The sequence below is a fragment of the Pleurodeles waltl genome, chromosome 6 (genome assembly GCF_031143425.1).
Source record: "Pleurodeles waltl isolate 20211129_DDA chromosome 6, aPleWal1.hap1.20221129, whole genome shotgun sequence".
In the NCBI taxonomy this organism is placed as follows: domain Eukaryota; kingdom Metazoa; phylum Chordata; class Amphibia; order Caudata; family Salamandridae; genus Pleurodeles; species Pleurodeles waltl.
This window is the reverse complement of record NC_090445.1, coordinates 1,445,313,066-1,445,326,305: the sequence shown is the minus strand read 5'-3', so window position 1 is coordinate 1,445,326,305 and position 13,240 is coordinate 1,445,313,066. Positions and strand designations below refer to the sequence as shown.

General features: G+C 45.0%; 1 protein-coding gene across 2 annotated transcripts in view; it reads left to right on the top strand.

Annotated features, from left to right (window-relative positions):
- Positions 1-10,914, top strand: part of WDFY4 (WDFY family member 4) — a 778,336-nt gene extending 767,422 nt beyond the window's left edge. For both annotated transcript variants that reach the window (XM_069240880.1, XM_069240879.1), the window contains exons 62-63: positions 6,119-6,239; positions 10,102-10,914. In XM_069240880.1, the coding sequence (XP_069096981.1) occupies positions 6,119-6,239; positions 10,102-10,168 (188 nt within the window). In that variant the 3' untranslated portion in view covers positions 10,169-10,914. The remainder of the gene's footprint in view (positions 1-6,118; positions 6,240-10,101) is intronic.
- The last annotated feature ends 2,326 nt before the right edge of the window (positions 10,915-13,240 follow it).

Sequence of the window (13,240 nt, the reverse complement as noted above, 5' to 3'; positions counted from 1 at the left end):
ACCACATGGCATTGGCTATTAGCCAGGGTGGGTCTTCCACTAGGCTAACCACTGGCACTCTTCTCTTTCCTAGGCATCATATATTTATTTTATTTGGAAAAACTCTCCACAAAAGTGAATTCCTCTATGGCCCTCTGAAATCAGATCAGAGAAAAGAGAAAAAAGGGAGGGTAACAAGTTGCAACATCACAATCGCAAGTATGTAGCTATAAGGTTCAGGAGCCAGGTTTTAACCTCCTCACTAATTCTCAAAAGGGTAGACAGTTGTTTAATCTCTTCCAGCAATCTCTCAAAGGCCTTGGGCCCCTCTTGGACTAGCCGTATTTGTAAATTTGGAAACTAACGACTTGGCTTTTAATTTATCCTTATTAGAGGCTAGTGAAAAATTAGCCCCCTTAAGTAGGGATTTCATCTAGGCCAACAACTCCCTGGACAGCTCCCAGTCTGGCTTCCGCAGCAAACCCAGCAGGGAGACAGTCCTCCTGGTAGCTACCAACAACATCCGATTACTCCTAGACGGCAGCCACACCGCAGCGCTCATACTCCTCGACCTCTCAGCAGCCTTCGGCATGGTCTCCCACAGCACTCACATACCAGACTCCACAACATAGAAATCTGTGGAAGAGCCCTGGAATGGATCCACACCTTCCTCTTCAGGAGGACGCAGAGGGTTGGACGCCCACCGTACACATCCAGACTGACTGGATCAACTGTGGATTCCCCACAAGGATCCTCACTGAATCCCACATTGTTCAACATACACATGGCCCCTCTCGCAACCATTGTCAGAAGCCACGGTAATGACATTGTGACATATGCCGATGACACATACCTCATCTTTTCCCTCACTGAAGACCCGGACACGGACAAAATGAAGATCCACTCAGGAATGGAAGCTGTCGCCACCTGGATGACAGAAGGCTGCCTGAAGCTCATCTCCGACAAGACTGAGCTCATCATTTTTGGAAACGCCACCTCAGCTTTGGGAAGACTTCTGGTGTCCCACATCCCTCAGCGCCCCCCCCCCCTGCACTGACTAAGCATCCCCGCAACCTAGGCATCACCCTCGACTCCTCCCTATCCATGACCCACCATCTTCAGAAGGTCTTCAGATGGATCCCAGAAGACTGTTGCAGACAGTCACCCACGCCTTAGTCACAAGCAAGCTCGACTTTGGCAATGCCCTCTACGCTGGCACCTCAACTAGAAACATAAAAAAACTACCACTCATCCAGAACATTGCTGCCAGTATCACTCTGGATCTCCCACACTGAAAACACATCTCCCAACACTTAAGGACCCTCCACTGGCTCCCGGCAGAGAATGAATCACTTCCAAGCTACTCACCCACACATACAGGGCAATTCACAATGCAAGACCAGCCTACCTGAACCACTGCGTCTCCTTCCACACCCCTGCTAGATCCCTCCACTCCACCCAGATGGCCCTGGTCACCATCCCCTCGCATCCGCAAAACCACCACCGGAAGATGATCCTTCACCTACATTGCAGCAAAGAGCTGGAACAACCTCCCCCTGCACCTCAGACAAAGCCCATCGCTCATCTTCAGGAAGAACCTCAAGATGTTCCTCTTCAGATGAGGCCCGTCCCAACCCTCCTCCCCCAGGGCCTTGAGACCCTCACAGACGAGTAGCTGTGCTTTACAAAAACTGATTGATTGAGGGTTTAAGTAAAAGACAACAACTTTCTGCGCCCTGGCTTTCCCCTTAGTTGCAGGAGTTAAAACACCATTGCAAACAACTGGATCAAAAATGGAGGAAGCAGTATCATGAGGAAGCCAAAGCAGTGTATAAAGCGGCCTTGAAAGTCCTGTGAAAGCATGTCAGATGAGCACAGGTGGAGGCTGAGGCAAGTCACATTGATAAATATAATAATAGGGCAAGGGATATATTAAGATTGTTCGATCTTTCTCATCACCACCTGTCAATCAAAACAAAATTCTGCCCTCACAATCTTTGTGTTACAGTCTCTCTGAGTATTTTCACTGAATGTGGAGGACATTTACTCCTACTTTAATAGTCAGAAGACAGTTAGAATTTCTCACCATGACCCTAGTGGAGCATTCCATGAGGGAATGCCTGGTATCGAACACCTTTCACCCATTTCTTTGGGTGATTCCCAAACAGCTATTTGTAATGCAGGTTCTGGGTCAGCTTTTTATCCCTAAGACCACCATTCCCTGAGTAGGCTAAAACTGGTGGCTTCAACTATGAATCCAGTAATTTATAAGTTGTTTAATCAATCCCTGGAATCTGGATCTGTCCCTTGTGATTGGAAAAATGTGTAGGTCCTGCCTCTTTTGAAGAACCAGAATGCTGACCCTTCCATCTTGATAAATTTTATACCAATTTCTCTGCTCCCGGATTTAGGGAAAATGTTAGAAAAACTGGTGAACAAACAGCTTTCCCAGTCTGAGAGCAACGTCATCTTGCACATTACACAGTCTGGCTTCTGCCTCGGGTTCAGTAATGAGGGGCCTCTTTTGGACGTCTCAGAGTTTATAAACTTCAGTCTTGACCTGGGGAAGAAAGCTGTTGTCATTCTTTTAGATTTATCAGTCGCTTTTGGTGCTGGCTTCCATGAAATTCAGTTGGAGCATCTGGAGCCAACAAGTGTGCGCAGCAGAGCCAAACAATGGCTCCATTCTTTTTTGAGGATAGGGTGCAGGCCATCTATCCACCGCCCCTCCCACCTTTACCTAAGCAACAAGATCTGAAACATGGGATTCCTCAAAGCTTGAGATTCGGCCTCACCTTAATTAAAATGTTTGCCAATATGGTAGAACATTGGGGTTTTAATACAGTGTCCCATGCAGACAGCACTCAATTAAAGCTTTCTTTTCAGCAGATAGGCAATTCCCTAGTGGATAGGTTCCAGTGTGTATCTCTGAGATGGCAAGTTAGATGAAGTTGAGTTGTCTAAAGCTGAACTCTGGAAAATCTGTGCTACTTTTCTTTGGCACCCATTGTACATTCGACCACTGCAATGGTGTACAACTTAAGAGTAAGGTCCGATCGAGATCTCTCATTTAAGCCACAAATTCAGACCCATTTACCTTAGGAGTAGGTTTTGTGAATATCAACTGTCAAGAGCCCTTCACTCGTCCTAGAGTCTTCAAGGCTAGGAGGGGCGGTCACTCCTTCATGCTACTGGCAGCTACCGATGTGGAACGAGCTTCCAGTTGATTTAAAAAAGTTAAAATCTGAAGCACTGTTCAATAAGAGGATTATTAATCCAGTACTCAATAAGGTGTTCAATCAGTCACTGGAATCAGGATCTGTACCTTGTGATTGCACATAAGTGCAGGTCCTGCCTCTCTTAAAGTAGCTGAGTCCTGATCTCCAAATTGAGCAATTTAAGGCCATTTCTCTGTTTCTAGTGTTGGGGACAATGTTGATAAAACTGGTGAACATACAGCTTTCCCAGTTTGAGAGTAACAACAGCTTGCATACTGCACAATGAGGCTTCTGGTGAGGTAGCACTTTTGGAGGTCTGAGTTTATAAAATCCAATCCTGAGCAATAAAGCTGTTATGATTCCCTCAGATTTATCAGTGTTTTTGGTACTGTTTCCCACAGAATTCGGTTGAAACATCTGGAGCTACCAGGAGTGGTTGGCAAAGCCAAACAATAGCACCAATCCTTTCTTGTGAATAAGTTTCAGGCCATCCATCTACTGTGTAGAATAGTAGAACCCTGATGAATTATCTGCCGGTCAGCGATAGGATGCTGCCTGTGAAGCAGCTGTTCGCCTTATACAAAATGCAGTTAATTCACCCATATAATGCATCCCAACACAAACAATCTCCGGACCTCTTTCCAACAAAGTTAACATTAAAACGTGAAAATGTTGATAATACTAGACAGTCTGAGAAAGGAGTTCTTATTGGGAGGTAGCGTTCTTCTCGTAGCTTGGGTGCTGTCCTTTTAGGGCAGTGGTTCCCAACCTGTGGTCCGCGAAGCCTCCTCAGGGGGTCCGCGACTGTTTAGAAAATTAAATAATATTAACAGATTAGGTCCCCAGCTTTCAGTAATGACTCAGTGGGGGCGGGGTCCCCGGATTCCAGTAACAATTCTGTGGGGGTCCCCCAGGTTCCAGGAATTATAAAGTGGGGGTCCACAGAGGGCAAACGTTTGGGAACCACTGTTTAGGGCATTTGAAAACCAGGGTAGTGTGCAGAAAAGCCAACCGTAATTCATCAGAGAAGACCCTGCTTGTGTTATGACAACTGCCATATGAATTGACTTCCCATTTGTCAGCCAATGAAAATATATTTTTCATGTCCCAGGGACCTCAAAAACCTGAAACAGAAAACAAACATTTAAGTGAGGGCACCCCTTAAAAGGTCATGCGGTCAGGTTGTATTTGTCACAATACATACAAGTGCAAAGTGTGCAAGATTGCAGCAATTTGTTCATACCAAGATTATTGTCTCCTCAGAAGAGTTGTAGCACTCTGCACTAATCAGAGCTTCCTTTTCAGGCACAACCATACAGGGCATTCCCATAGTCAAGTGGTGTCAGCAGTGTGGACTAGTAACTGTTTTCTCAGAAAAGCCTTCTGATCAGATATTAATGTTACTTTAGAATGGCCTCACTGAATTGGGAGAGGTTGATTCTTCGTGACTTATATTGATGAGAAGTTAAAATGGACAAAAAAACAATGGGTTGAAATGCTGCCACGAGCAATATTCATGGTTAAACTATTTGCAAGCATTCCTCCCATTGTGTGCTTGATGTAAAGCCCTAAGAGGTAAGGGTATGTGCAAACGTGGGTCCAATGCTCAATGTGCCACTAGAACCAAGCTGCACTGAACTGAAGAGGCACAACTAGGCCGAAACCTAGTTGTGGGTTGGTTGTATTCTGATTCTGAAAGGTCCTGGCCTGGCAGTTCAGGTTGGACTGTTTCCACTCTATTCTGAGGTGGTATGATGGGCAAAAACAATGGGTTTGAATGCAATCCTGAGTGACTGCCAGTTATTAGACTATTTACGAGCATTCTTACCATCACCTTTTGTGTGTATGAGCTTTGCGTACATGCAATGAAAGCACCAAGTGCCAAGATGTTGAATCCATGGTTTGAGTTCTAATCTATCTGGAATAAAAGCACTGATGGCCCAGATGGTGAGTTGTCGATCTGGGCTTGATACATGTGTATTCACAGCGCTTCTTGTCTGGCTTCAGAAGCCTGAAATGAACTCTTTGTGTGTGGAACACCATCATTCATTGCCTATCTCCACAATACTTGGAAATAATGCCAGAATCTGATTCTTGCGAATGTGGAATAACATATTTTACTATTAAGCCACAGAGTATTCGGCACCTTTAATGTACACAAATGATCGGAGCACTGGTTGTTTGGATGGCGGGTCCTCATGCTGGCAACCATGTGTATTCGACCGCATTTCTCCTCTGCCTCTGGTAACGTTAAGATAACTTCAGGCCATATGAACCTGTTACTCTTTCTCTCTCTCACGCACATTCACGCAGCAGGACAGCTGCCCAGACGATTTGTGGTGAGTGGGCTACTACAGAAGGTGGGTGCGGACTCTCTCGGCCCACCTAAATCTGCCCATGTCTCAGTGTCTGGTGTTAAACTGACATCTAATTTTGCGAATTAGAATTAATCTGAAAACGCCGTCATTACCAACGGCGACAACAGCAATTATTGACTTTAGTCTAATTTTTAAATACTCTCAGCATTTAATTATCGCCGGGGCGGTGAGAGGATTTGGGTAAATTGATAAAACCGGTGCTTGTGGAATTTCCGCGCGCCCTGTAATTATGCTCCGTGTAGTGTCGCGGCAGCAAGGTGTTATGGGGCGTCTTATTAAGCATTCAGCCCGTAAACACTGATGGACGATTCTGCTGAACTAGGCATCCAATTTCGAAAGTAATAATCCACAAATCCAATTTGGAACGCAGCGGCAGCAGAGGCGCGTCAGCACATGTAACTATCGCAGGCCGCAAATCCAATTCCCAGGCTCTCCCACCGCCGCGCCGGCCGAGATTAAATATATTCTTCTCAATTTAACAACTTGCTGACCATAAATAAAAACCGTTTCTAAATATTTATTTGTTATTTAAACAAACAACAGGTGAGAAGGAGTCACGAGGTGCGCGGAGGCTGAAGCTGTGTGCAGAGCTGCGCGTGGGCGGGGCCTCAGACGGACGGCAGCGCTCCCAGCTTCCTGCAGTGACGGCGTTGGCCATATCCAGGTAAGAACTCTGTGCTGTGTAACAAGGGGCATAGGAAACCTATCAGAATTGTGGGAAACCTGACAGAAGGGCGAGGAGGGCCCACCACCCACATCAGAGCACCTGGAGAGATTCGTTAGGACATTTTTAGGGCTACCATAATTAATGGCCTCTATGAAATGAATACTTCTCCACTGAAACTTGTTTTAGACGTTGCACAGTAGACAATAGGGGTATTTGCAGCAACACAATAGGCAACTGTACAGCGCACGCTATATGCAAACCAGATTAGAAAAAAGTTTTATTAGGAGGAGTTATACAATTTGTGAATTAAAAACCACAAAAGTACAATAATCCCAAGAGCTCCATGGGAACTCCGTGACCAATGCTGATAGGAGATCATGTTCCCTCTTGCATTTTACTGTCCATATTCTTGCAACCAGGTTTTCATTTATATTTGTGAGCAGCACCAATGGGATCGTAGGATGTTCTTAGCCGAAATACTTCTTCATGAGCTGCAAGTGGCTGATGATGTCGGCTATTCTCTGTGGTGCGACTTTGGGATTGGTAGGTCGAGGTAATAAACCATTTTCCACGGAAATTTAAAATGCTTTACATACTTTTCGGTGGGGAAAAAGGTGAGTCTGCCAAAGTAAAATAAACAAAAAACTCAGACTCCCTTGGACTTGTTCAGGAGTAGGGTGGCATACACCCCACTGATCTTCATGTGAGTGTGAAACTCTTTTTGGAGACATGCGGAGGATACTGGTGTATTATCCTAAAACAATGGCCTTCATTACAAGATAGGCGGAGCAAAATTACTGTATCTTTTTAGAGCTGTGTTAATTTCCCTCTGACTGGTCATGCATGAGCTGATAGATTTTGCCATACCCGGTATTACTAGGTATGGGAAAAACTAAATCAGTTTTTTCAGCCATAAAAATCACAATAAGCTTTGGGTGCAGCAGCAGCCTAGCCTCATTCCTTATTTTGTTTCTAACAGGTGAGCATACAATCCTCCCTCTTGCTAGAAAAAAAAGTTTTCTTCCTTTATTCCCTCCCCCACTCACACAAAGCCTGCATATACACTTGCCACCTGCTCAGAGCAGAGCTGCAATAAAACCCCATGAAATGGTAAATTCGGTTTTGTTTTACAACCAGAAAAATACATCGAACCCAGTAATTCCCTTTATCATGGCTTCCAACTCGTAATAGTATGGTAGTGGAGAGACTTTACTGGACACTCTCAGTAACTTTGCATGCAATTTTACCATGGCCCAGTGCCGTGAAGTCGTAATTAGGGCCTGTATCTCAACAATAACTTTCCCAGATGTCATCACTATCCAAAGTGTAAATCTTCATGCTTCGGTCACCTACGTGAAGACTAATCAGACGAGTAATAGTACAACCACATTCCTTCGATTGGCCTTGTAAGTTTTCATCATAACACAATAAACTACAACCTAATACAATAATGGGATACATTGACGTAAATCATTTTCCTGTACCGCGGTATACTTCATAACACAAAACTCTACATGTATTTCCCGGGCGAATGTTGTGCGTCACTCCAGACAGGTGAATGTGTACTTCAGTAAGAAGCACAGGGTCCAATCAGTGCAAGTGGTCTGTAGTGCAATATTCATGTCAAGTATTTAACTTCACAGGTCTTTGCCTTGGGAGGGCCTGATTATGGATCAGGGTGTGATGCTTGAGGGTGGGGGTGGCTGCTGTATCAACGGCGTAGCAAACACCCCTGCAGCCCCACTCCCCCCTCCCCCGTACGGGGGGCCCATGAGTTCCAGGGGAACCCGTCAGCACACTACCCTGGCCCGAGAGCTCCTGCGTGAGTTTGGAGGAAGGGGCCCTCCATGTACTTTGCAGGCCCCTCCTCAAGTTTCATTACGCCACTGTGATGTACCAGAGAATTTCCTCAGGTGAACACGTTTTGAAAAACTCCTGGTCGAATCTGTTTCTTGTGTGAATTTCCTTTTTGGCCGTACTTTACATTTGTCACGGTACCTCAGAAAGATTTGCTCAGAACTGGTGTCAACTGTCCTGGTTGTTTTCTCTTGATTTTCTTACACACACCAACCTGTAGATAGAAACTGCGCCTGCATTCCAAAGGAACGGATGTCTTAAGGGCCCAGAGGACTCACCGTGGACTTCTGTGATACCAAATTGTCCCGCAACGTGAAAAAGAGCATAAAGCCATGTGTGTGCCAGAGACAGTTTCAATGAGGTTGCCAAATATCTAGGGCAAAGTGGGAATCCTAGACCCTAATCTTTGTCACCATAAATGTTGGACTTCTCTTTCTAGTTTCTATTTATTTTTGACTATAGTCATAGTCATTCATCCCTATGAGAAGGATACTTATGAGAGAACATTCTAAGCTGCGGGTGATACCTGGGTGTGATTATCAGTGCTTAATTTGTAAAAATGTAAGTGCAAATGCCCTTCTTGGGAGGCAAATGCAGTTTGCTCACCCATTGCCCCTGCCAGCGCTGCCATGACAGTACCAACACAACTACTAACCAAGGCACCCCCTACAAGTGTGACAATTCAGACTGAGCAGCAGGTATTCTTCTTTTTTTTAATGTATATTGACTTATTAAACACACTTGTTGTGCTCATCTCAAAATTAGGCACACAATGCCACAATTGCGTGGACTGTCATTAGAGCTGGTGCTGACAATCAGGTCCTGGGGCTGAGCACCGGACACCACTGGCTCAAATTAAGCACTGGTAATTATAATAGTTAGGACTCATTACAGGGCTATCTCAAATCAAATCAGTCTTTATTCGCCCAATATGCTCGGCCGTAAAAGAATAGAACAATACATGACAATGTAAAACATATCAGTAAACATTTTAAAAACAAGGTCAATCCATGTAAGATCTTCATAAAAAATAGGTTCATCAATTCATATCTGATCTCTCTTGTCCTGACTGGGCTAACTCAAATGAGGCACTCACTTAAACTCCTTCTTGTAACTAAAGTTCTTTACTCCCAAGGGAAAATTAGATTTCTGTGGGTTCGTTAAAACATAGAATTGCTCCCGTTTTGGTTCCTTTTTTTGTCTAAAAGTTCTGTGCTGAATATGTTGTTAATTTTATACACCTTTTTGCACTGCATTGTTTCATTGAGCACCCAAGCAGAAACTATGATATATTTGAATGATGAATGTTTCCATAAATGCTTTTTCTAGTTTTTGACTCGTGTGTGTGTGTTTTGAAATGTTTCTACAATGTTTTTTTTTTCTCTGCATGTATTTTGAGTGAAATCCCACAGAACCGCTATTGTTTGATAAGAAACTTATCACTGGGGTCATCACTCTAGACTTACCAGCATTGGCAGAATTCTACATAAGGGACATACTTAGGTCCAAGCAGCAGAGCCAGTTTTGACATGCTCACAAATATTTCTTCTGAGCTGTAGGTTTGGGGGCCACTCTATGTTTTGAAGCACCTTTGACTTTGGCTCAGGAAGGTTCAGGTCAGCTCTGTCTTAGGCCATGCCAGTTGTCATGGACAATCCTAGTAGAACAGCTATAAAAGTGATGCAACTGAGATATAAGACAATTTCGAATTGAGGAGTCACTCTTGCCTGTAGATGGAACTACCTGTTGAAAAGGTTTCCATGAAAAGTAATCCTAGTTGGCCTAATGTTTGGATTTATGCAATGTTTTGTCATCTATCTTCATCCTCTCTGCCTCTGATAGGCTGCACTTTCCTGGGAGCTCTGTTTCTTGACTGTGATTCTTGGACATATCTTCCCAGTTAACTTGGCCCGTTGATTAAGTTTAAAACATCTCATTATTTTCTAATGTCCTGAAGCAAATTCTCATATAGATATCTATTACTTTTATTCTTTCTCTATAGAAACCACACAAAACTGCTAGCTGGAGATAAGAATGGAAAGCTGTACTGCTGGTCTATGGATGGGTAGGAGTGTGCTAAGGATCGAACATCATCTTGACCTCCAGACTCCTGCGGACACTTGAGGAAGGAGTAAGGCAAGAGGACTTCCAAAAAGGGAACCCCTTCCATAGACGGCCTTTTCTAGTCTGCTGATCCAGGCACTTGGCAGAAAGATAGAGAAGAAGTATCACTTCCCGTCACAGCCTGAGTCGAAATTACTGCTTTCCTTCTCTGCAGTGGAGATTCACAGGACAAGTAAGGTTGTGGTAAGGCGCCCAGCTCTACCCCACTGGAGGTTCTTCCACCCCACTGGAGGTTTTTCCTATGGCTTCAAAACCTCAGTCAAATCCACTGCAAGGTCGTCAAGACACAGATGTGTGTCAGAAGGTGGACCCACCTGAAGAGCGAAAATGTTTCAGAAAGTCTCCAACATGGTCCTCTAACATCATAAAACCTGCTTTACTGAGATTTACTGATTAACTTACTTTGTCTTATGAATCATTGCAATAAAGACTTTGATTGTAGTTCTTTAATAAGCAAAGTAACATAAAAATAAGAGGTACACGGTAAGATACTATACAAAGTGAGACATAAGTGATTAATGAGCTTACCAGAAGATTAAAGTGGCCTGCTTCATACCTAGGGAGGTGGCCTTCTTCGTTTTCATGGAGTTTTCTGTCTAAAAATAAAATGTAATTTCTAAAACCCATAAACATAAAAGCACTTCACGAAAAAACACTGTCTTATGTGAATAAATGAATATGAGATAACTTTCAGGAGTTTCCTGGACCAGTGCAAGTTCATTTGTACTCAAAATTGAGGGACAGATGGGAAACATCACTTACAATGAGGTCAACGCAGCACTATGCATTGACCACGCTGCCTTTACCACGCATATTCGTTTACGTCGTATGCGTTTACTATGCATATGCGTGGTAATGGCAGAGAAAGCGGACTAGGTGTCCCGGCGGGACAGAAAAGAGCAGAGGAGAGAGGTAAGTGGGGCTGGGTTTTGGGAGGGGGGTTGGCAAAGTTATTCGGACAAGGCGCAATGGCCACGATAGCTTTTAAAACAGGGCAGGGTAGGTTTTAGGGTTCAGGGTGGGGTCAGGACGGTTTTAGGACAGGGGCGGGGTTCAGGTAGTTCATAGGACAGGGCAGGGTAGGTTTTAGGGTTCAGGGTGGGGGTCAGGCCTTTTTTAGGGCAGGGCGGGGTAGGTTTTTGGGTTCGGGCAGGGGTTCGGGTAGTTTATAGGACAGGGTGGGGTAGGTTTTAGGTTTGGGGTCGGGGTAGTTTTTAGGATCGGGACGGATAGGTTTTAGGGTTCAGGGCAGGGGCAGAGGGATCAGGGTAATTTTTAGGCTAGGGTGGGGTAGATTGTAGCGTTCAGGGCTGGAGTCGGGGTAGTTTTTAGGATAGGGCTGGTTAGGTTTTCGGGTTCAGGGTGGGGGGTCGGGGTAATTATTAGGACGAGGTGGGTTTTAGGGTTCAGCGCGGAGAGGTGGGTTTGCTGTAGCTTTTAGGACAGGGTGGGGGTAGGTTTTAGGGCTCAGGGCGGGAGTCAGGGTAGGTTTTAGGACAGGGTAGGGTTTAGGGTTCAGGGGGGAGGGAAGAGGGGTAGTTTTTAGGACTGGGCAGGGGTGGGAGGTCGGGTCATTTTTAGGACATAGTGGGGGTAGGTTTTAGGATTCAGGATGGGAACGGGGGTCGGGGTAATTTTTAGGACAGGGCTGGATATATATTAGGGTTCAGGGCAGGGTGTCGGGTAGATTTTAGGAGAGGGTGGGGTAGATTTTAGGATTCAGGCGGGGGTTGGGATAGTTTTTAGGGCAGGGCGTGGAAGGTTTTAGAGTTCAAGGCAGAGGAGGGGGTCAGGGAAGTTTTTAGGACAGGGCGGGGTAAATTTTAGGGTTCGGGCAGGGGGTCAGGGATAGTTTTTAGGACAGGGTGCGGTAGATTTTAAGGTTTGGGGGGTTGGGGAAGTTTTTAGGACAGGGTGGGGTAGAGTTCAGGGTGGAGGCCCAGGCTAGTCGGGATAGTTTTTAGGGAAGGGTAGATTTTAGGGTTCAGGGTGGTGGCGGGAGGATCGGGGTAGTTTTTAGGACAGGGAGGGGTATATTTTAGCATTCAGGGTGGGGGCAGGGAGGGCGGTGTCGTTTTTAGGTCAGGGGGTGGAAGGGCGTGGGCAGGGTGGTGTATGGTATCGGGTGTGAGGGGGGAGTGCGTGGGAAAATTTACCACGCATGTTCCTTTACCAGGCATGCTTTTACAACTAAATTAGTTGTAAAGGCATGCATGATGAAGACGCGGTCATGGTTGAGACCGCATTGTAAAAGCATGCGTGATATACGTATGCATTGTTCCATCGTACATCCCTGCAGATGTATCAGTCACACCAAGAAAGGTACCTTCATTGTGAACGCATATACCGTTAGATGAAGGTGACAAAAAGCTTTTAAGCCTCACCAGATGCACCCGAGGCGACATAAATGCAAAGCTGCTCCATGTCAAGTATAACACCATCAGTCAGCTGTAGATTTTTGCCAACAGCATTTTGCAGTTTGGGACTTGTATGCAGCTATTCAAAATGAAAGAAACAAAACTTTCAGGCCCCGGTGTGCTCAGTGCTCGTGTGTGTGAGGCAATAACTGACTGAAGGTGTCGCACATGCCATAGGGGCCACTGGATGTCTGCATCTGGCTTTTGTAGGGGTCCTGGTTCTTCAAACCGTGCTTGCTTGCTTCCTTACCCTTTCGTGAGTTTTCTGTGCATAACAAAGTGCCTGTGTGGGTATCTCATCTCCCTGCTCATTGATGTATAGCTCCTTGAAAATCTACTATTTTTGTCTCATAATTGAGTTTGATGCCGCATTGTAAGTGCCCCCACATAACTCGTCGCAAAAAATACCTAGTGCAATACCATTTTGAAATGGTACTGGTATTAGCACCCAACTCCAACTTTCATGAAATGTAATGTGAGAAAATGGTCTTTACAACAGTATACAGCCTTTACCACGCACCGCGTATCATACTGGACGTTACCACGCAAGTAAGTTCTATGCAGTTAAGTACAGGGTATGGGTAATTTTAAGGTTTTGTG